The following is a 24370-nucleotide window of genomic DNA, read 5'->3' on the forward strand; positions in this document are numbered from 1 at the left end:
ATAAATCTAAATAAAAATAAAGGTGTTTGACTCACCCTAAGTGAGATAGTGTAATAGGCATAAGGGATATAGGATATAACGTATTTTATATTATATAGTTATCGATAATAATCTAATATAACCAGGATTACAATTAGGTACTTGTTTTGCTACATTGCCGACTGTTCCTACTATATTAAAAAAAAAAAAAACTACTTTCATTGCAATAATATTAATCAATTGATAACGAGAAACAATTATAAAATCATAATTAAATTAACCATAAGAAGTATAATTTTGTAATTAATAAAAGATTTTTTTTTCAGATATATCAAAGAGCACCAATTCTGAGAAAGCCACCATTACCGATATAAACGGTGAGTAAATAAAAACAGGAATGAACGTATTTCATAGAAATGAAAGCTAGAATATTACCAGAGCACTTAATATTATCGTTAAACCTTATTAGTTGCAGTAAAGGCTAACGCTCTATAGGCAAAACTATCATCATTTTCATTATCATCAATACGATTAATGATTAGTTTAATATTTATAGTAAAAAAGTATATCAGATGGCAACATTTCACATTCCAAACATAATTATGTTTTGAATTCTAATGCTATAAATGTGTGAGTGAATATGATTGCTTGTTACCCTTTCGCGTCGTAACTATACAAGCGGTCATTATGAAATTTTATATACACGCTCTCAGGTTTTCAAAAAAGGACATAGAATACTTACCACCTGAAAATTTGTAACGAATAAATCTAACAGACAGTTTTCGTCGTTTATTCTTTGTATATTTTGTTGAGTTCTTTTCATGGGGAAATCCCTCTTAGTTATTTTGGGTGGGATTCCACCGACCGCTAACAAGAAAATTTAGTTAGGCAAATGACGGTCGCTATATAAATGATATTCTAAGCTAAGTCTTGGATTATTATTACCTTCACAATCACTCAACCATCAATCTGACTTCTAAATGTTAAGATGCCCCCTTTTTGCTAGTCACCGAATTTTCACTTGTTTTTATCAGCTGGCGCGAAACATTGTTTTCGTTGATTGACTAAACGACATCCCAGTAATAATAAGGGAGAAAGAAAAAGAAATATATATATATTGTTATAAGTTGAAAAGAGTTAATGTGTTTTCTTTGATATTATGGTATTTTTGCAGTAATTTTACGAAAACCCACTGCCTAGATACAATTATGTGAGACTTGCTCGGATCTGGCTGGTTTTTTTTTCATTAATTCCTAGGACAAGTTTCAAATTAAATTTGAGGCAAAAATAAAAATATTAATAATAACAATATTAGTCATTTATCATGGCTTGAACAAGCACAGCTTATGCCTTAATGAATGAATAATTCCTAAAGAAATTAGTGTTTAGCATTAGTAATTGTTGATTATTAGAATACTCGAACCAATATCTCTAAATTAATGATGTTTATCTTTTTGTTTCGCTATAACTACTAAATCGATTGTAATGAAATTTGACATGGAGATAGCATTTATATAAATTACGGTAGACTTGTGATAAATATATTTAATTGATGGGGTCGCTAGATCCAGCTAGTATGCTATAATATATAAGGTAGTTGCTCAAGGCTTTATGGTGTTATAAATATATATTCACCGTTTACGTCACGCTTTCTTCCCCATATAAGAAACGTAAAGATATCACGCCGATGCCTGCTTTAATTATTGTTATTCGTTAATGAGAATTTAAAGAAAGGTTTATTACGTGTGTCGGTTATTTTTGTAACTGTTTGTAAATTTAAATAACGTGTTCAATCTCGTTAGTGTGTAAATGAGAACATGATAAAGTTTAGGTGTTTGTTTTTATAATTATTCGTAATTCAAATATATATATCGAGCTTAGGACAATTATAATATTTGAACGGACTGATATTTATCATTATGCATTCGAATACAAATATATGTATTTCGGCCAAAAAAAACCCCAAAAGGACCCACTAATTACAAAATTCAAACTTAAGAATAAAAATTACACTTATTTACCATCTTGCCTTTTTTATAGTATAGGTAGGAGAGGACGAGCATATGGGCCACCTGATGGTAAGTGGTCACCAACGCCCATAGACATTGTCATTGTAAGATATGTTAACTATCGTTTCATCGCCAATGAGCCACCAACATTGGGAACTAAGATGTAATGTCCCTTGTGCCTGTAATTAAGCAGACGTACTCAACCTTCAAACTTGAACACAACAATACCAAATAATGCTGTTTTGGGTGGTACCTACCCAGACGAGCTTGCACAAAGCCCTACCACCAGTAACATTTTCAGCTATTTATGTCTTAGTCGAGACAAATTATCTGAACTTCCATTTATTATTATAGTTTCGCTTCATGTATATAATTCATATTAATAAGTATATTGTATAATCATAAATATCATAGTATTTATAATTTACACCTTAGCCTACACAGGAAAAACAAATTAACCATAGACAATAACTAGAAAGCTCACAATTAATGAGTAATAATATCGAAACGAGACAATAAGCATATGAGAATTTACAACCGTTAACGCAAATATATATTACCCATTATTATAGAAATTATTTTAAGGACAAACACTAGTTTAAGCAATCGATGTATCCGTTTGATTGTTATTCATAACTCAACTTGTACAAAATAAATGTTTACTTTAAACGGTAGCAATTAGAATTCCAAACAAGAGTTATAGTTTACAACATACGTGATTATGAGAGCGAGAAGTGGGTAATTTATTAGAGGCTTCGTTTGAGGCAGAGTACAGTTAAAATACTAATTGCCTTGTTGCTTAACACCTTTAGGCTATTTTAATGATCGCGAACTTAACAGAACTATTACTATTATTATTGTAATAGGATTAACGCGGCGCTGTCAGTCGTTCTGGGTCGTTAGCTTTGGTGGCTGTAAATCCCGAGGTTCATATCACAGGACGTGTCAATTAGGATCTATGGCTTTTCTGTCAAGAGGTTATTTAAAGCTAGAGTTGGGAAAATCGCTGTAACTCGAAAGGGATTTAAAAGCGTTGCGTCTTGCGCCTGATATCTCGAAGATTGTTTCGAATTACAGTTTCATCGAACTATGAGAATGGAAATAGACCAAATGTTTAATTGTATACTTTGTTTTAATTTATGATTTGAAGGCAGGAAAAGAGTCATCTGATTGACATTGGTATTGTGAGAAATATTAATCATCCCACACCATCGCCACGGCGCCAACCTTGGTAACTAAGATGTTATGTCCCTTGTGCCTGGAGTTTACACACTCACTTACCCTTCAATCCGAAATGCAATGGTATTGATGTTTGGCTGTTGAATAAGATGAGTGTGTGGTACCTAACCGAATAAAAAAATAAGACTTATAAGAAGAAAGAAACATAAAAAAATGTATTAGATATTGTATAAGTAATTTATCGCTTTTATTAATGAGAACACACATCAAACAATATATTTCCTTGACAAGGTGGTATTCTATAATAATTCAATTTGATCAGAAACTATGTCCCTACATAAATTATAAACGTTTTCCGACTTCGCAAAGGTAATAATTCCTGAAATCCTTCCTGGAGTAAGCGATCCATTTCTGTAATAAACGCAGATTTTTTTACTTGTAAATGATATAAAAAGTTAGTGTTTGTTGTAGTAAGAATTTGTTTTCTTCTTTTGGGTATTATACATTAAGGTATAAAATGGCTGAAATATGACGTCTGTTGTTGAGCTTTACAAACATGGGCCACATGATCGTTCTTTGTAGAACCTTATCCTACCCGTGCCAAGCCACGACAGGTAGCTATATCTATAAAATCTACCTCTTAACATTACATCTGATAAGCGTGTGATAATAACCATAAGTTTAAATGATATTATTCTAAGACGTATCACAGATTGAAAAGATTTCAATGTTTGTAGTCATCGAACCAGTATCTCCAATTCCAACGTCCAACCGACCCAAGTCTCGTACACATCAGATTATCATTAATACAATTAAATATTGCATAAAACGTTACTAAATATCAAGATACCATGTCAATTTTAATCTCATCTCAAATACAAACATGACAACGAATCCGCTGACCCTGTTGCTGCATACTATCACGAGGTACATCTCAACATGCCAATGAAAGCGCATTATTCAATTTCACAGATGATAAAAGGTTCTGCGACAATCTTGACATTTCAAGTTTCTAGGTCGCTCGACCGTCCGCGTGTAATTCGCTTCGTGTATGTTAATATACGTTTGTTTGGTTTTACATTGCTTTTGTAAATTCCAACACAGTCTAACTTAACATATTAATTTATATCATATTATTAAACAAAGGTGATTATTAATTTTAAAATAGTTATATAATATAATTTATAACCCCTAATAAAATTACCTATTTTATAGCAAATAATTTGTTTAATTAATTTATAATATAATTAATTTAGTTACATTTTCAAGACGACATACTGTAGAAAATCATTGGCTACAAAATTTGCTATAAAAATATTTTAACGTCGAAAACATGTTTTCTTATATATATTTAATGCATACCTGTTTAATGGCATAATGCATAAATTGATCATTTATCATAACAAACGCAACTAGCATAAATACCATCTTATAGTTTTATAGAGGAAAACTTTTCGCTCTGATTTTGTTTCACTTTTTTTATCTTATTAACCTAACTAATTGACATAAAAATACGAGTACATCATTAATCTTTGATAAGATTTAATAGTTTACAATTATATTATTTCCTTGCAAGTTCGATTTAAGCAAACGATAGTCAACTAATTTTTTGTAAGTTATTGTTATTTATAAAATGTCCTTATAACAAAAACAAAATTCAAGATTTGAAATTATTTATCTCAGTTCAGCTCAGTTCCTTTCACCTTCGTTATTTACCGTTAGATGGTATTTTTAGATAGTATTATAAACGAGAAAATGTAAATAGAAATAGGGATATTTTGAATACAGAGAAAAAAAAATTAAATACTCTTCGTATTTAAATTTTAAAAATAAGTAATATTCTGTTTGCCGTTTTCAATATCCTTAATGTAAGTATGTATGTAAGTAAATAGAAACATACTCTAGACATATTTTTGAAGAAAAATATTGCGTTGCATCGTAGTTTGTGTTGTATTATGATCTACACATACTACAATGTAATATAAATTGTATTAATAGTATCATATTTACAGGTTACGTTAATAAAAACGAAGAGAGAATACTAATAAATAAAAGACTTCTTAATTTGTACTTATTATCTACGTGTTTGTAGGTTCACCTATGATGAATTAAAGTGTAAGATCAACTGCATTATCTCGATATATAGTCAATCCGATACCTCAACCAAGGTAGCTGTCAACTATGTGTCTCCTGATGAACCCTAATTCAAAACACTGATGTTTCTTATAAATAATGTATGTCGTATCAACTTTTTCCAACATAATAAAAATCTTACACTTAACCAAGTGCCTCAACAAAATGTTCTGAATTAATTTCAATGAATTAAAAGTTCAATGTTTGTCATATAAATTCTATAGCCAAGCTTGACTAGAAATGTCGACGGCGCCTCAAGCCTGTATCGCTAATAACAAATAAACAAGTTAAAGTATTTTATCGCACTCAGCAGCTGCTGGAGTTTGTGCATTAATATGTTGATTCAAGCGCTGACTGCTTGAATTTATATCCGTGATAGTGCTGCTAGGTGGCCCGGCTTATGCGGTTTAAGGGCTAGGATAGATGAAAGCGGAGCGTTTTACTTTATATTATTTTCATTAGACTTTAGACTGCCTCGTTGGTCTAGCTGCGCCTAAACTCTTTCCGGTTGTATCGGATGCAGTCCCATCGGGTTATGAGAGTTAGGGAAAAAGGAGTGCACTTGCGTTTGCACACACACTTGTGCACCATAATATTGTCCTGAGCAGTTGGCTAATCTCTCTTGAGATTGGCCGCCGTGGGCAAAATCGGTCCAGAGGACTATTATTATTATTATTTTTAATACATAACTATAATTTCTTTTGTTTTAAAATAGGTAGAGAGACTGGAAAATTGACCACCACCATGCAAATAGCTGCTTGATGGTAGAATATATGATAAGTACCTATCCAGACGGGTTTGTACAAAACTCAACCGTCAAATGAATTTCTGATTTGGTTTCTTGTACTGTCTGTTCTTCCTTGTTCTTTTAGTAAAGGTTGCCTGAATTACATCTCACAAATATAAGGCATACGAAAACCGCCTAATCTTATCGTATGTGATTAGGTCATTTTTGTGTGCCTTATATTTAACCTGCTGTTTATCTTGGTCGTATACATTTTGCTATAAAAAATATATCATCACAAAAGAATATTAATTCAAGAAAAATAAATTATGAAAGAAAAATATTTTATATATATTTTTTTAACGCTGATTCTCATCACTGTCTGCTATCTAAAGTCAAGGCTATTGAAATGTGCTAGTGGCTGCATTCCACCTACACCGCAGTGCATCAGGTCTGCAACTGTTTTTGCCACTCGACCTCTACTACGGTTTCAATTTCCGAAACGAAATATTCATCGCTATTATAAATTATAACGGTAAAATACATTGCAAAGTATGATACAATATATCAGCTGAGCTATCTTGTTACAAAGACATGAGTCACTGTTGCCTTTTCTTAAAAAAAATATCATATTTTGTAGATTAATATCAATTCGTATGATAATTTTATCGCGTGGAATTTATATTTAATAGGTACTATAGAATAGGCTATTTATTGATGATTAATAGATATATAAGATAAAAAAATTCAACGGAAAGTAGTGAAATCTAAATGATATGCAATATATATGTCAGTGTTGGTAGATTTACTTTCTTTAATAATTGATATTTTAATAATAATATATTATAATCATAATTCTCGACCTTTTTTTATTTCCATCATATAATATTGCAAAGAAATGATTTTGGAGAATTAAACTTACTTACCTGGTCCCAATTTATTTTTAAATATGCTTTGCTGTGATGTGTGGTTTGGTTTTCCACTACCGTATATGTATATAGTTGAGGCGTTAAAAGCTTTGATTTGAAAAAAGATTGTATTGCTAGGTGCTTCACATGAAAAGTTCCCGTAGTCCGCTCTTACGACATACATATACATATGTGTTAAGATGAGATCACGACATAAAAAAAAACTTTACGGCATGTTTTTAAATTTGCTACATAAATTAAATATAAAAACAAGAAAAATACATTAGTAACGAGTGTGATTTGTTATGACTTGGTCAAAGTGAAATCATCTCATGTTGTATCTACGTTTTAACACAGATATACGACTTACCGAGGAGACCAGGACCCAGGAATAAGCTCCAAAAACCTTCTCCTCAAAAAGGGAGAGGAGGCCTTAGCCCAGCAGTGGGACATTCACAGGCTGTTACTTGTGATTTGTTAGCTTTGTCTAGCGGATAAGTATTGTGCGGTTGCAGAGACTAACTTCAGACCGTCCAACTTGAATTGCTCTTGCTCTTTTGTTTAAATGTTTTGTTTTATCATTGCGTTGTTGTCTACCTACATAGTACAATACGTCGATAACATGCTATTATTCATTTGGTTCCTGTGTTACTTTTTAATTTCATAAACTTATTTACATTGCACATAGAAGTTGTTGTTCAAACTCGATTTTTGCCTTTTTGTATTTCAAGTTTATAAGTTATTTTTTTTTGAATTATGCGAAAAGATGGTAAGGGACGCGCTCTGTAATATCATAATATACGGCTGGCTTCGATGAGAGGTACTTATAATCGTTACCCTTAACAAATTATACTTGAGCAGAGCTATATTTCATATTAATGAGAATATAAGTGATTCAGGCGTGGGCTTGAAATATCCAATTAATAACTTTCATCATGTTTATTTAACATAATTTCTTTAATGCATTTGCATTGATATTCATAAGAAGTTTCGAAATACAACAAACTTATTTAATAAGATATAGTGATTTTATTTGTAATTATTTATGTAAATGTATATTTTATACATTTGTAAATAGGATTGGTTAATCTTTATTTTGATGTTTCTAATTGTTAGTTTGACATTTTTATAGTTGTAATGTAGTTATTGTAATTATTTGTCTGTCTGATATTGTTGTGTTCCGGTTTGAAGGGTGAGTGAGCCAGTGTAATTACAGGCACAAGGGACATAAAATCTTAGTTCCCAAGGTTGGTGGCGCATTGGCTATAAGCGATGGTTGACATTTCTTACAATGCCAATGTCTAAGGGCGTTTGGTGACCACTTACCATCAGGTGGCCCATATGCTCGTCCACCTTCTTATTCTATAAAAAAAAAAGTCCATCTGTTTGTTTTTTTAAAGAGAATGTTTGGACCGTATTCTACTACAATGCTAGAGTTGGTGAATGACACAGATGTCATCGCCATATTTTCCTTGACTGATCACGAGATTAATTATAAACACAATGAGAATGAAGCCTCTTTGGTGCATGTCGGGATTTGAACCCGAATCGTCAGTTTATATTGACGTGTTCTCTCTACTGGGCTATATCTTTGTATTCTGAGTTTCTATAATATAGAAACTATTTTATTTTGCTCTTTGTACGTTAAAACTCTGCAACTAAATAACGATATTTTTTATCGAACCCACGCACGTCATTAACAAAATGATATAAATCGTCATGCGTCTTTAAGATACTTCTTTTTGCTGATACAGTAAAGAACCAGTAATACTAGTACCATCAATAGTTAATCAATAGTTCTCGTTCCTAATATAGACTTAATGAAGTCATAAAATGTCATCATATTTATACTAACTGATTGTTTTTAAAATTACATAGTTATTTACACTCGTTCTTTTTACACGCATATTTGTCTCCGGAATGCCTCTAAGCCGCGGTCAGCTAATAGCTTGCTAGGTTAATAGTCCAATTCGTCTCAACTCAAGGGAAAAGGTTTATGCCGTCGTGTAATGTGCGGTTATGTTTAACCAGCAGACTAAGTCGTTAAAGACAAGCCCACTTTAAGGAAGGAAACGCTACTTGTATAGGCAAAATATTTTCAATTAAATGTTGCGTATATTATGAACTACACACACTATTATATTACAATTCAGAAAAAAAACATATTTTAAGGGTTTTTGTATCCCAATATACGGTGTATGACGTCACCAGGTTAATCTCGGAACTTTCGTGTTTGAGGGAGAATGACTATATCAAAGAACATATCCAAAATAAAGTTTTAATGGTATGCACAAAATTTTAATAAACTTACAAATTGCATGGAATTCGAATGAAATATTTTTTGAACATAATATTTTGGAACTCAATAAACAAATGTACTAAATTAATATTACTGAATGATCTGAATCTAGCCTTGCCGCTTGAACTTGGCCCTTTCAATATGCCAGTAATAAAATAAGTCAGTTTCCAACACACGACACGCTATAATGCAATAAAATGATTAAGCATTTAACTTGTAAAGCCACTTGTAACATAATAAGTAGTCCAGTAGGATATTAATTATTTAGTCCGGGATGTATGTTTTCATATTGATGCTTATTTATTTTATTAAATATTATGTACTAACTCTAGCACTATCTAGCTAAACTTCAGAAAATTTTGCAGAAGAGACTAATATTTTTATTATTAAAATGTATTAATTTTAAACTATATTTTTTGTAGTTAGTATGTGTAAGTCATTATCTTTCTTACATTGTTCTGGAAAATTTCGAATGTAATAATCTAATAAAAATAGTAGTAGTGACGAGGCGAGGAATATTTTACGGTGAAGGAAAACATCTTGAGGAAACCTGCATGTGTCTAATTTCACTGAAATTCTGCCACATGTGAATTCTACCAACCCGCATTGGAGCAGCGTGGTGGAATAAGCTCCAAACCTTCTCCTCAAAAAGAGGAGAGGAGGCCTTTAGCCCAGCAGTGGGACATTCACAGGCTGTTACGGTACGGTACGGTACGGTACGGAGGAATATTTTTCCCGACTGTACTGGCCGTCGTCGCGTTTGGACTCTACTACCACTTACTATCACGTGGTACTCGCGGAGGCAAAGCAATACGTCAAAACGGGACTTCTGTAACCAATCTACGTTTACGAAAATACTGGAAAAATTACGCATTGTTGTTTATTTAAATTTATTAAAAATAAAAAGGTTGAATTAATTATTTTTTATTTTCATTTAAGCACATTAAAATATTCCTTAATTTAGTCATAATTTCATAAAGCTTAGTCACGTACTTTTGAAGATACTTTGAAGAATTTTTCTTTGCGGTCCAGTGTAGTGTAGTAAATTTTTTTACTTTTATAATTTTAATCAAAAAAAACCCTTAAAAATATAAAGTAGTTCACTAAAAAAAAATTGAACTGGATTATGCTTTATATTAAGAAAGTTCGTTTATTGATATAGTTATAGGCTACACCCCAAGGTGTGACAACTATAAACGTCAAGCAATCTCGAAAACTGTTCCAAGTTATTTTTTATGTAAATACAAATATGATTAAACACTGAGTACAGCTAGTTATACTTTAAAACTTTTCATGTATTATTTACTAGATTTCGGCAGCGTCACTCGCATGGGAGGGTTAAGCAGATTTTAGGCTACTTTGTCCTTTTTTGTACTGATGACAACGTTTTTCAATTTCGTGTTGATCGGTTGAGTAATTAAGATGTGTAAGCTCACAAATAAACAAAACTCACATTCGCGTTTATAATATTAGTTTATTTTTATTTCAACCATGTGTCTGATACGCGAAATCAAATAATAACATTCCGCGGGTCTTCGCTGTTTTAATATTTTGCTTCGACTGTCTATAAATATAATATTTTAATCCAAATACAATTTCACCAAATGGACTGATAATTGGATAAGAATTCTGGCAATAATATTATTTAAAAAAATGTTACAGACAACCTTTTGTGGCATATTTATTATAACTGATAGGTTAATTAAAAGAACTAATATTATTTATAAACAGTTTAATTTAAAGTTAACAGACGATTGGTTATAAAGACGCGATTCAAACGCTCTTTGCGTCGAATTGGTGATAACCTTTAGTTCAGACTTAATTCCCTCAATACAGCTATAAATATGTCTCTTATAATTAACTTTATATCGTTTAGATATGGTTCGGTTTAAACTGCAGGAAGTAGATATTTTCCAACTATATTTGCTTTTAGTTAAATGGATGACTTCCTTATGCAAGAGATAAATCACTGATTTATTTAATATTGCCCTCTTAACGGTCCTCTGAAATCGGTCGTTGAAAGATATTCACTTAGTTTCAAATTCAATTTTGTAATACAAATAAAATCTATTCATATATTGTTTAAACTTTTTCTTACATACCTAATTATTATAAAATTACCTGATAGCTTCATTGTTATAGTGACTTAAATAAGTCTGCAATTTTGAGGTTCCGAGTCAAATTTATTGGCCCGACCCATCGACGTCTTGAAATGTTCAAGAATCTCTCAGTAGTAGACCAAAGTTTGAAGGTTGAAAGTATTTTCTATCGCGTGCCTTGAAAAGCACGTAAAGCCGTTTGTCCTAAGCCTCTCTTGAGAATAGGCCCCGTAGCCGAATCCGTAAGGTGAACATCAATCACATCATCAGTATTATAATATGAAGTAAATTAATTTTCTATAACCAGTACTTTACTTTCCAACATTAAGAGAAACATAAAAACAAACATTCATCATAACATGCTGATATTAAATGAGTAATTTCTAAACTCGAGAGTAGATCTGTTGGGTTATCGAACGAAAAAAAAAACAATCTAATACATGTTTAATGTTTCCAGGAAAGTATGATTTTGTTTAATAGCAAACGTACTTGTATAATAATATCATATAGGAATAGATTGTAGAAATTATAATATAATATTTGATTATTCAATACAGGAAGTTTGTAATTCACGATTTCCTTAATTAGTGGTTGATTAAGCACCTCCAATTATTCGTTTAGTGTTAGCGTTAAGCAATACTTTTTTTAATTAAACGTGAATCTACTTTATTTTCTTGGAATATTAGTGCAAAATATTTTATTAAAGTTAAAACACCTCGACTCATTGCTTCTATAATTGGTGACAGAATTGCTAGATAATAATTCTTATTCAAATAAATGCAAAAAATAATTACTGCAATCGGACTATAATATTCCTTACTTTACGGTATTAGTTAAAAGTATTTTAATAAGACTAATTATTCAATGATGATAATGATTGAAGATAAATACGACCGTAAAAGTAAAGTAAGGCTGTAAATGTTACACAGCCGGTCAAATTCAATTCACATGTGGCAGATTTTCATCCGACACACAAGTTTCCTCTCGATGCTTATCTCACCGCCAAACACCCGCAATTTTCGATATAAATTGCCTTGTTCTGGCTCTCTCTGGGCTCGTAATACAACTTTATGTACAATTAATATGTATATTAGTCGAGATGGCCTAGTGGTTAGAACACGTGAATCTTAACCGACGATCGTGGGTTCAAACCCGGGCAAGCACCACTGAATTTTCATGTGCTTAATTTGTGATTATAATTCATCTCGTGCTTGACGGTGAAGGAAAACATCGTGAGGAAACCTGCATGTGTCTAATTTCATTGAAATTATGTCACATGTGTATTCTACCAACCCGCATTGGAGTAGCGTGGTGGAATAAGCTCCAAACCTTCTCCTCAAAAGGGAGAGGAGGCCTTAGCCTAGCAGTGGGACATTAACAGGCTGTTACTTACTTACTAGTACAATTAATAATATGTACTTTATGTACAAAAAAAGATAGAATTTTTAGACAAAATTAGGCTTAAAAACCAAAAATTTATAAATTCAATCAATCATCGAAACAATTCTATATTAAAAATTTTCTTTTATTATTAATTTTTGAACGGAAACTTCTGTTATTTATCACCTTTTTTATCTGTACACGCTTTGAAATAAATGCTTAAGAGTTTCGACGCTGTTTTCTACATATTATCATCCATCATAGCAGTTATAAATTGTTTTTTTCTATTACTTGATTAACATAACCGTAGTTCATTAAATTGCGCTTATCTCATTATATTTGTATCAAATGCCAATCAAGAGTCAACGATCTTATATTGTATGGAATATTATTCAATTATATTACCAGTAATCCCGTCTGAACGTTAAGAAAAACGTAATATGATGACAGTGATTAAATGTAAATAGCCTTTTATTGGTGTATTTAGATGTTATATAATAATTGGTCATTTTGAATACCTGTTGTGCGTCGATATAGTTTTTGTAGCCTTATTTTTATTAATGGATTTGCACTCACTGTTTATATAATTTGTCAGATGTTTCAGTCTTATTTCGCAAATAACTTTGCTGTGATAAATTTTAAACGTTTAGTTAATAAATATTTTGTATTTTCGAAATCCTGTAGGTTTGTAGAGTGGTATTTCCTCATCCTTCCTTCATACGTTTAAAGAGATGGTTTGGATTGGTTATATTTTGGAGCTTCAGTGGATACACGTGTAAATCCCAGATGAAGGTTTCCTCACGATGGTTTCCTTCAACACTGTGCACGAGATGAATAGAAAAACACAAATTAACTACATAAAAAGTCAGTGCTGCCTGCTCGGATTACCTGGCATCTTCAGTTGAAATTAATGTCGACGAAAGGATCTCAACTCAATGATCATCATCATCATAATTTGCTTATCATATAGTTACCGCAAATATATAGACCATGACAAAGTTATTTTTATAAAAAAATGCCATCAACGTCTTTCGAAGTTAAGATTGTATCCATTACTGTCATAAGATATAAGAAGATATTTTAACATTAATCGAATATGTTATGTGTTTTAAAGTGTTTTAAAAACTAATAAAGTAACAGCCTAAAAATGGCCCACGGCTACTCTAACGCTTCTAATATGGTATTATATGCTAACTACAACTGAAATTGAACTAGCCATAAATATATATAATATTACTTGGGCTTAACCGCGATCATACATCTTAGTTCCCCGACCTTAAGGCATTCATCAGTCGTGGTCACGAGTTGACTGGGAGCTCCATGCACCGATGTGATTATGTAAAAATATCGGGATAGTAAAATGTATTAACTATGATAGATATGACTTTTGTTTGACTTCATTCGTTTATATGAATACATTTATATTTTTATGTAGGTTTTATGCAACTCTTAATTTATATATATATATTTGTAAATTAATCTCTAGATAGCGCTTAGCACTCTAGATGCCACTTTTTTACCATTTTGTACAACTGTTTGGGAAATAAAACATACCATCCTGTTTTTTTTTTATCAGTAATTTTTTTTTTTTATAATTAAGTGCAATAAAATTTTATCTACTACATTCGACTTTTCGTCACCATCATGATCAGAATTTCTCGTTAAAATCTGATCACATCAAGTATTTGATTGCTATGTAATAAATTTAAATTAAATGTAATATAAAAATTATAGCCTACATTATTCCATAATATGCCATAATTTTAGTAGGATCATTAGGCATGTAGACCGCAAACCTATGTGGTTTCTTTCTCCCCTCAATTTCCACCAAACTCGTTATGAAGTCCGCATACATTCATTTTTATAAGTATTATAAAATTTTCTTCATTATAAACACATTTTATTTTTGTTTTAACAGTAATTTACTGATCGTGTATAGCACTAATACGCGTCATTACATGTAACCATAAAGCTACTACCGCAAACATGTTTGTAAAAAATATTCCTGAGATGTAATCATCAAAAACTCGTCCGACAATTTTAACGATTTGAGAACGTCACAATAAACGATTGGTATAATTTAATCGGATTACATATTTGCTCTATACAAAGATAGAAAAAAAAATATTCAAATATTAATATCACAAGATATTATTTGTTATTTTCTAATTATGTTTGTGTGCGTGCGTGTATTTTGCGTGTGTTTGTAATTGATCCGCTGTCAACTGATCAATGGATCAGTTACATTATAATATCATGTTTTATATGACAGTTTCATTTACGAATATAAAAACATTCATGCTTCGATATTTATTCCATAAATAAATTATTTATTTATTTCTAGCCGACGTAGACGCTCACTAAGAACGGATTTTACGCAAATCGAATATAAAAATATAATACCATGCTTCGATATTTATTCCATAAATAAATTATTTATTTATTTCTAGCCGACGTAGACGCTCACTAAGAACGGATTTTACGCAAATCCTATTCCTTTATTCCTTTATGATTAGCTTGTGTTATTAAATTGCGTTGTGTTCCTAAGTTACAATTAATTTAAAAGAATTGCGTCTCTTTTTATTTATTTACGAAGCCCTTCGTCTTAACTTAAACGTCATATAATCATTTGAATTTATTTTTGAAATACTTTTCTAAGTAGATATAAATCAAATCGAATAATAATCCATGACATAAAATTATTACGAATTGACAGGTTTTATTTCAATCTTTTCACAGTTTTTGGAATATTTATATATTGTGTATTTTATTAAATATATTTTACAAATTTTGTATCGATTTATCACATAAGATCGTGAGAAAGCCTATGGCATGGATGACATTTTGCCACATGTACGTAATACTGGATAGATCTTACATTTCTCGATCAACCATATGGTTAATCGATAAAAATAGTTTACAAATCAACGTAACCTTGTTAAGACGTAATGCTAAAACGTATTATTTGTACGGTTACATATAATTTGCTAGGCGCTAAGACAACGTTATGTTGTCAACTTTGTATCAGCTGTCAATAAAATCGATAAGCTGTTAAACAATGCATAGGAATGATTAAACATAACACCGTTAAGTTAAAACAGTGATACTGTTTGCTATTAACGGTTCGTTTTAGTATATGTTTAATTTTTATGCATTAAATTCTTTTATATAATAACTATTAAATTATCATCAACATTCTTTTGAATAAACTAAGTTATCTCCATTTATATTGATGAAGCAAAAAAACGTCAATCGTTGTGAGTGCAAGCCCTTTTAAACCTTTTAAACCAATTAACGATGTGTACTTTGTAATAGGTGGTTTTTACATGATTATAACTTGCTCTTATTTAAAGAATCTTTTTTTTTGTTCTATCATATATATATATATATATATATATATATATATATATATATATGATAGATAGTCTATAATGCATTTCGCAATTATATTATAATATCTATCTTTATATATATATATATAATATGAATATTATATAGTGCGTCGTTTCTCGAACAGAGGGTAGCGACCCCCAGTATCACAATCAAATCAGATGACATACCAAAAAAAGTAAATAAAACTTAAGCTATTCTCATTTAATCGTTAGTTAGGGGCCCGCTAAATACTTTCAGTAGTAGTAGAATCTGTAACACAGGTTGAATGGCCCACAGTTGAACTATGGCCACCTATGGACGTTTTTTTGAGGAAAGGGGTTGGAGCTTATTCCATTATGCTCCAATGCGGGTTGGCAGAATTTTAGTGAAATTAGATATATGCAGTTTTCCTCATTATATTTTACTTCACTGTCAAGCACGAAGTGAATTATAAACACAAATTAAGCGGTCGGTTAAGATTCACGCGTTCTAACCTTTTTTCACTTACTAAATACTTTATTTATGGGCTCGTTCATATGAAAATATTGTCAAACTGTGTACTTTACTATTAAATTATAGAAAATGATTGTGTTTTTAACTACATTGATTAATACTATTTAAAACTCGCTTACGCTCCTACATATTTTCCATAGACAGATGCATATAATTTAAATGTACTTATCTATAAAAAGATACTATCGTCCGGTCATATTACAGGGACATCAGCTCCTAGTTTATCGCCATGTGTTTTTGTTTGAGACTTTTTAAGTAAGCGATAGTTACTTGTCAGTCAACTGTGTATGTTTCATTAATCAATAATATGATATTGCATATGATGGAATGGTTATATTAAATAATAAAATATCTAATGGATGAATGCAGGATTTAATATATAGATGTGTTAGGTTTCTGTGACATTTTATTAATAAAAAAGAACTGTAGGTATGTGGTTTCTATCACTTCTCTTTACAAATGTTCACAACTCAATCAAGTGACATTTATTTAAACTAGTACACACGCGTAAACCCGGACGAATTTAACTTATACATATTGGTATCGTAAAATACAAAAGTCTTTGAATCATGTTTATGATGTCAATATTAGCCGTGGGATATAGACGTTATGTTCTTCGAGACAAGACCATTATAAATACAACATCACTGACGTTGCTGATAGGGTGAGCCAGTTTAAATTACAGACACAATTAGTACCAGATATATACCTATTTGTATTGCTGTGTATCTATAGAAGATGTACTCATTCAATACAGAAATATGTCATCATCATAGATTCCATAATTGCCAGGATTTTACTAATAATTGAAGGAACTTATATCGTCTAAGGGTGGGACCTAACTTCACATATCTGGGGGTATTGAATTATTTATCTGCCTTACCAAAAAAAAAATGTATTAAGTCAGGTGTTAAACCGTGATTTTTTACATTCCTGCTAAATTAAAAACATCGTGTAATCGGCTTATTTATTTCGAGCACATTACCCTTTAATTTGTGCAATCATGTATTTAACTGGTCCAATTACTGACAAAAACATGTTTTAAAATTTTAATTAGACTATAAGATTAACGAGAGCTATTTAGTTTTTTTTTTGTTCATAATTGTGATAGTTTATTTCAATATAACAGCAACATTTCGCTGCTTCTAAAAATAAAGTCTATATCAAGTCATAAAATAAATACTTTTAAACGCGTGTTATGTTTTGTTACTGAATATTTTGCCATTTAAAATATTTATATACACCATTGTCTAGGTCCAGAAAAGAAAAGACAAGATCAGATTAAAAGCACATGACAATAGATAAATATTTTCGTAGTATTTTCTTGAAGCGTTTTGCGTTCTAATTTTAAATTAAATGACATAAAAGATATTTTTTTAGAAAGTTAATAAACTCCTCGTCAATTCTAATTATTCTATTCATTTATAAACATAAATTTATAAACATAAAGTTGCCATCGGATACAATCATTGTCGAATTCGATTACAATAAAACAGTCAAATTATACCCCGAAGAGCATAAACTACTATTTTATTAGACTCCCATCGCTACATAAATTATTCAACCGGTAAACATAATAATGCAATATTAACGATATTACTATGTAATGATAACCGTCATGGAGTAAATTCGTCTAGCGCATTCGTAAGTAATGAAAGGTCTCTCCGTTCCGTAGTGTCTAACTTTATGACGCTAAATATGGTACTGGTTAAGAATTAAATGGGATGTGAAAATTTGACCTTTAATCGATTGATGAGAGTAATACGAATACGTTGCTTATAACGAGTGAAATTAGTTAATTTTTTTTTTGAACGTAATAATTGATAATGTAATAATTGTCAGTCTTATATTTAATTTATTATTTTATTTTTATAGCCATAGTAGCTGTTAGTGCTGCGAAATTAATGTGTACTTATTCGTATTGTAAAAAATAAAATAAAAGATTTCTTTCTACTCATCTCATTCTTCATTCAAGACATAATCAACTTATAGTGCATATACTATTATTTTATTCATTATGTTATCACTGATTTCTTAATTGTGCATTATTGGCTTTAGTGCATATTTGAATGAGCAAATACAGATTACTCATTATTCCCTAATACCTGATTATAATACGACGAGACAACTCGACACGACTGAAAAGAGTTCTAAAGCAGAACGGCTTTACATGCTCTATGCGGGCAGTTGAGCACTACCAGTCTTAAATTTGGGATGCACATAGCTTAATTTCTTGACGGAACACGTAGTACATTTTTAATAGATCGGTCCGGCGTTTGATCCCAAGACTCCAAACGTGTGAAATGATTTCCGACATCACAATCTTATAATGCGTGCCCATAAAAACTATTAAGCTACTTGTGTATACATCCGACAACACTGGTTAAATTATACCTTATTATAATATAATATATAATCTTAAGAATTATAATATACTAAATCTCTATTTCTCATAATAAATATAACTAGGATGGTACTCGTATAAATGGTTCGATCTGTAATCGGTGTTAAGATGACGTTAGGTCATTAATGAGATATATGATAATTAGGTACTTGATAAACGTTATCCTTTTACCTTTATACATAATTATGTATAAATAATGATTGAACGATCAAGAAACATAACGGTGTACTTTTTTTTTAAGACAAGAAGTTTGTTGTTTTGTTTTCCCTAGTTTTTTTAATCTGTCTACAATCTTATGCCATTTGCTATTATAATACGATCGATATTTTGTATTAAAAATATTTTGTGATTAAGTAATTTGTTTTTTTTTTGTTCGTTAAGTCTCTTAACTTAGGTAATGCATCGAGTTAAATAAATAACGTAAACTTTTTAGGTTCATAAATAAAATTTGCTGTAAATATTTTTAAATACACAAGCCGGTCTTTTGTATCGTTATTATATATTTATATGTTATAAAAATAATGTCCGCCTGAATTTCGACTACAGCGGTTGAATTAAAAAAAAACTAGGCATCTGCGTAGCAAATGTTATAGAATACTATTAAATTACGAACCGTTCACTCACTTTCATATTCACTCTCACTTCACTGTCATATTCCAATGGGATTAGAGATATTCTTTACGAGATTTCTGAGGTATCGTAACTCTCATCATAACTTGATATGTTGTTGTTTTTATTGTAATAACAATTAGTAATTATTTTTTTAATGTAAAGATCAGCGCATTTATATTCCTAACATTATTATTTACAATAAAAAAGTTACATTCAAAATTACACTCACGCTAATTCCACACAGTAGACGTTGAAATTCCATCAATTATGTTAAAAGAATTAAAAATAAATCATCTTTCAAATAATGCGTTTATCTTTAGGTTTGTTTGTAACACGCGTACACTGCGAATCGATTAACACTCTATACGACCGCCTAGTAATTAATCTTGGTCTTGTTGAGCGTTGAAAAATAGTACTGAGTGAGAAGATTTCTTACGTAGCTACGGATAAAATATTATGGCTACTAACGCATTAGCCTTAAAGCCATTATGTTATTTTTGCTTTTATTTTGAAAAATGTGTACAATATATTCTCATCAAATGTTTTAATTAAGTTATTTGTTTTGTGTTTCCATTATTAAAGATAATGACTCAAATATTTATTTCTCTTTCCAGATTATCAAAATGGAATACTCAATCCTGTTGTCAGTGCTCATACTTATTGTCGCACTATACCAAGCTGAAAGTGCGCCCTCGAGAAGATCAAGAGCCGCTTTAATACCAGAAGTAGACGAGACGGCTTCAGAACGAGAGAGCAAACTTGAGGATACATTTAAAGATGGAACAACACCAGTACCAGAACCCTCAAACAGAAGAAACAAGGCCCTTAATTTGTTTGGAGGTTACTTCCCATCTTACTTATCATCTGGTCTAGATTATGCGGAAGATGATGATGACGATGTCACCTTCTCTGTAAATGATGATCATTTCGACGATGACGATTTATCTCGGACCATTCCTTCAAAACGTCGTCAGCAGAACAAGAAAAAAAATGGTAGCGGTGGCACCTTCCCCAATGATAACCTGAATTCACTTCAGTATGATAATTCACCTATCTTCTACATCAGATTGCCCCCAACTCCATATATGTTTGTACCAGGCTTAGGTTATGTATCCCAGCCTCCTACCCTCGGACCAGCTATGCCTCCAATGATGCCTCAGGGAGTTCCTCAGCAAGTGGCTGATCCGTTTATCAACTTGCCATTAGACTTTGTATCTAACGGAAAACCAACAGGCGTTTATCAATGGAGCGGTGCGTCAGGTTATCCAGGAGGGCCTCAAATGCCCGTCGATCCGTTCGGATACGGACCATCTCAACCTGTCATGCCACCATCTCGTCCAAGTTACAATGCGCCATCATACTCAAAACCAAAACCACAATCTGTTCCAAACAATTCCAAGGTCACCAATCTTAAAGGACCATACGTTTTTAACGGAAAACCTGGCGATAATGTATACGTGCTCAGGAACACCTATAACTCAATATATTCAGATGCTCTTCAAAACTTCTATCCTTAATTATTTATGTATCGCAACAATAGGAAATAATAATGGCTCGTATCGAGTCGTAATATGCTTAGACATTTTCTAAACGACACTAGACAATATCCACCCATTTCTTTAATACAACTTTACTATGCAGTTAAGCGCATAGCATTATAATAATTTGTAATCATTAATAAACAGCTTTTTGAAACAGCTCATAAAAATTAATTTCTTTTAGGCAAGGTATTTTATGTTATTTTTTTCATTAGATTGCATGCATCACCCGATTCATACTGATAACAATCACCATTATTTGAATTAATTTTAAATGCTCTTTGCAAAAATAATGCGTAAAAATTATATTATATGAAATAATAATAACATCTTTTCAATTAAATAACAAGGCAATGAAAGTACAGTATTCCAATAGTTTTTGTTTTTAATTTTTTGATTTCTAAATTCAAATATGGCAATGGCAGTAACTGGATTATGAACATAATTTCTACAATTTATTTATAACTATTGATATAAAGACCAAATAACATTCGAAAAAACAAAATAATATGTGTAATTAACAAATTATCCTTATTAAATGTGAACTACATTTTTGTCTCTTTTTTCCGATATGTATACTAATAATGAGTAGTTGAAATTATAATAGAATAAAAAAAATATCTATGTTAAAAAATTTGATCGATTTTTTGTTTTCAATGTTCTTTTAATACAGATATTTGTTGTTATTAAAAAAAAATCTAATTCGTAAATCACGATGTTAAAGATGAATATAATATTAGAATATATTTTATTTTATTTTATTTATTTAACTAATGAATTTGCTTTTTATAATTATTAATCACAAGACTTTGTAGCCTACGATTTAGTCAAGCTAGTGTTTTTAAATAGCAATTTTTATAAGAACTTTAGATGTATTTATTTTTTAAATTTAATTTATTTCTTAGTCTTTAAGTACAAGTTTTTAAATGGAAAACGATCCGTCCAATAATTACTAACAAATTATATAATTATTACAATTAAGTATAATTCCAGTGTGATCATAGTAATTAAATTGTCGAAAAGAAGTTATTTATAAGAACAAAATGTAAAAAAAAAATATGTAGTTAAATATTTTTGCATGAAAAATTGTCACAAATTACAAAAGAGTTTTGTAACGTTAATATAATATCATATTAGACTATAAATAAATATTAATTTATTCCGTCCAATAATAATAAGAATTTCTTGTCAAAACTTTAAAAATAACTCCGTTACACTTAATTCAAACTGTTATAAACGTGAAACTAAAAGAAACTAACATGATTGTAATTTGCAATAACTGTAAATCATATTTTATTTTTATATTAAGTGAAGACGCATTATAAAATACTCGTAAAATATTATTATATAAATAATTATCAAATATATTTTTTAAAATGAAGGCTCAGTATCTTTTAAATCATAGTCTCGTATGGTTCTAGTATAAAGTAGAATAAATGTAGATGGTAATAAATATTTTTATGCTTAATTATTAAAATTCTTATTTAAATAAAATTATAACGAATATTAATCTTTGTTTTATTTTAATCCCTATTATTAATTAGTATAACGAAGATATATATGTACTGTATTATATTCTACCGAACTTAAGTGAAAGATAGCACATTAACAAAATTGTTAATTAATTTAATTTTTAGGGACCACATACTTGATCCATTTTATTTGTATATAACAAACGGTTGCTATTTTTACTGATATTATTTTATTATAAGACAGTACAGACAGTATCTGCTATCTCTTAACTGTGTTTGTTTAAGTTTTCAGCATACTATTTCAGTTAGAAAACAAAGACTATAATTATATCATATAATTTATAGACAAAAAATACTAACTTGACTAATTCTTCGCTATAAATATAATAATACATTCGATCAATAATACACTATTGATTAGCACTGATCTTCAAAAGACACATTTTCAATTTTGCATTTTAAGCCATCAATAGTTGTTATTCATCTATTGTTTCCGGTGGTGGTGATAAAAGTGGTGACTTCAAAAATGTCGGTTTCTATTTTTTTTTAATTAGCCGACGTCCTTTTGCTTTAAAATACACATCTTTCTGTTTAAAGTGTAATGAACACAAGACAGACAACACAAAATTTCGATGGGAGCCAATTACTATCTTTTTTGCTTTTACGTATAATAAATTGTTAACCATATATTACGTAAAACTGGATCGACAAGAAATCTGCAAGAAGAAGCATATGAAATGTTTGAAGAGTAAAATGTCAACTTCTATTATATTATAAAAAAGATTGATGTGGCCAAAAAAGTACATTCCATGTACACCTACATAGTAAATATAGTGTATAATAAAAATTTAAAAAATAAATTGCTACGCTGTTTTTAATATCTCTGAATTTGGCAGTTTTTTCAAAATATTATGTAATGCAAGATGAATTCATGGTACCGTTTTTCGACTTCCACCATAATGGACCACAAAGAAAGATAAATATAATGATGTACGGTCAGGACCATGTATGCTACTTGCACAAACATTCAGATTCAGATATGGGTTTGAAGGGTGAGTGAGCCAGTGTAATTACAGGCACAAGGGACATAAAATCTTAGTTCCCAAGGTTGGTGGCGCATTGGATATGTAAGCGATGGTTGACATTTCTTACAATGCCAATGTCTAAGAGCGTTGGTGACCACTTACCATCAGGTGGCCCATATGCTCGTCCGCCTTCCTATACTATAAAAAAAAAAAAAAAAAATGGGCGGCGACTCTTTTAGGAGCATTTTATTTATACGAAAATGCCTTCATTGGTATTTAATGCATTAAATAAAATTATCTTTTCATATATGTTGATGCGTAATATATATTATTTTATATTACAAAAAAAACATTATACTCAAAAGGGAACGTGTTTACTTTTGCTTCTGTCTATGTCAATGAATTTCAATGTAAATTGTAAAGTCATTGCAGATTCTTCGTTGCGTACTGTGATTGTATTTTTGCGATTATTTTCTAATAATTTTGACACCAAAACAATATTCAAGCTCCAGCAGGATTCTTATACAACAAATAACAACAATCAAATAACAATAACAATTGAAAAATATTAAAATAATGTAACAAAAGGTAAAATATATTTTGAAAGCTGTTATCACAATTGCAAAATAATAAACCTATACCTATGCTTGATTTTTTTTTCTCTAATAAATAAATAATCATTTATACTTTTTGTTTTTTTCTTTTTTGTTGTTTTACTTTTTTA

At 30.5% G+C, this 24370-nt stretch overlaps 1 protein-coding gene across 2 annotated transcripts in view; it reads left to right on the top strand.

Moving 5' to 3' along the window:
• LOC126770621 (uncharacterized) overlaps positions 1-21419 on the top strand; it is a 99344-nt gene extending 77925 nt beyond the window's left edge. For both annotated transcript variants that reach the window (XM_050490112.1, XM_050490113.1), the window contains 2 exons: positions 306-356; positions 20226-21419. In XM_050490112.1, the coding sequence (XP_050346069.1) occupies positions 20235-21128 (894 nt within the window). In that variant the 5' untranslated portion in view covers positions 306-356; positions 20226-20234 and the 3' untranslated portion in view covers positions 21129-21419. The remainder of the gene's footprint in view (positions 1-305; positions 357-20225) is intronic.
• The last annotated feature ends 2951 nt before the right edge of the window (positions 21420-24370 follow it).

This window comes from Nymphalis io, chromosome 9 (genome assembly GCF_905147045.1).
Source record: "Nymphalis io chromosome 9, ilAglIoxx1.1, whole genome shotgun sequence".
In the NCBI taxonomy this organism is placed as follows: domain Eukaryota; kingdom Metazoa; phylum Arthropoda; class Insecta; order Lepidoptera; family Nymphalidae; genus Nymphalis; species Nymphalis io.